At 51.0% G+C, this 1,260-nt stretch overlaps 1 protein-coding gene across 2 annotated transcripts in view; it reads right to left on the bottom strand.

Annotated features, from left to right (window-relative positions):
* The window catches only part of TRPV3 (transient receptor potential cation channel subfamily V member 3), a 35,601-nt gene that overhangs the window by 11,606 nt on the left and 22,735 nt on the right, over positions 1-1,260 (bottom strand). For both annotated transcript variants that reach the window (XM_006761495.2, XM_006761494.2), the window contains exons 11-12: positions 655-674; position 213 (exon numbers count right to left, since the gene is read on the bottom strand). In XM_006761495.2, the coding sequence (XP_006761558.1) occupies position 213; positions 655-674 (21 nt within the window). The remainder of the gene's footprint in view (positions 1-212; positions 214-654; positions 675-1,260) is intronic.

Raw genomic sequence — 1,260 nt, 5'->3', positions numbered from 1 at the left:
CTGAGGCCAGAAAGCAAAGAAAGGCTTCAGCCTCCACCTGCCTCTCAGTGGGGGGTCTGAGGAAGTGGGTGTCTCCCCAGGACTGAGACTCAGTGTGTGAAGGCCCAGCCAGAGCCCAGGTGGGGGCTACTGAGGGGCCCTGTGGCTGGAGGACAGGTGAGCCCAGGTGCAGGCTCCTCTGATCTTTGTGTATCTCTCACTCTCACCCTCACGCTCACCCCAGAACCTGCAAGGCAGCACAACATGTAGCTACCTGCTAACCCTTCAAATACAGGGATGGCAAAAGTAGGCGAATAATAATAATAAAGAATACAATAATTAATAAATAATGATACAAGAATCAGCTCTGTGTTTCAAGTGCTCACAACTGTGGGCCTACATTTGACCGCCCCTGTATAGTCTAGCTTGCCATCTTGGAGCTTTAGTTCATACTGTTCCCCACGCCCGCTCGGTAATGGCCTTCTCCCCCACGGCCTCAGGCCCACTCCTACCACGGTAAGTGCCATCTCTGCGCTTAAGCCTTCCCTCCTTCCCCTGCCCCCAGTGAAGGTCATCTCTTTTCTTCTGAGCACTGGTCTGAACCCAATGCAGGGCCTTTTCACAGTCTATCGCAGAGTCTAGAAGTTTATGTCCCTCTGAAATCTCCTACCGGACTGTTAGCTCAAAGAGGACAACTTTCCTTCCTTACCACCTCCCCCAAGGCCCCATATTAGATGATGTTCAGAATCTACCTGTTGACTCATTGGATGGATGGATGGATGGATGGATGGACCAATCAAGTGATCAATTGATAAATAGATGGAAGGATGGAAGGACAGAGGGTAAGGATGAATGGGTATTCAGATGGATGAGTGAGTGGCTGGGTCACTGAGAGAGGGCAGGTGATTGAATGTGCGGACAGAGAGGAGAGGAAGATGGGTTGCTGAGTGGCTGGGATGGGTGGATAAATGGCAAATAGAAGGACAGACGGATGGAGGGGTACTTAGATGAAGTTGGTAAGATAGACCTGCTTGGGAGAAACTAAGATGGCGGCAGAGATAAACACCGGGAAATTAATGCCGCTCACAACAATTGATTAATACCTCAGAGAAACAATACGGACTTTATCCAGAACCACAGGAAGCCTGGCTGACTGTAAATTCTACAACTAGAAGGAAGGAAAGGCACACTGAGAGCAAGAGAAGCTGCAGGAGAGAAGCGCAGAAGTACCGGGCTCGCGTGCGCGGAAAGGGGCTGGCACCCGAGGACGCGGCGGTCTTT

This window comes from Myotis davidii, unplaced genomic scaffold, assembly GCF_000327345.1.
Source record: "Myotis davidii unplaced genomic scaffold, ASM32734v1 scaffold638, whole genome shotgun sequence".
NCBI classification, from domain to species: Eukaryota; Metazoa; Chordata; class Mammalia; order Chiroptera; family Vespertilionidae; genus Myotis; species Myotis davidii.
The sequence above is the reverse complement of the archived record's forward strand: the minus strand, read 5'-3'. Positions and strand labels throughout refer to the sequence as shown.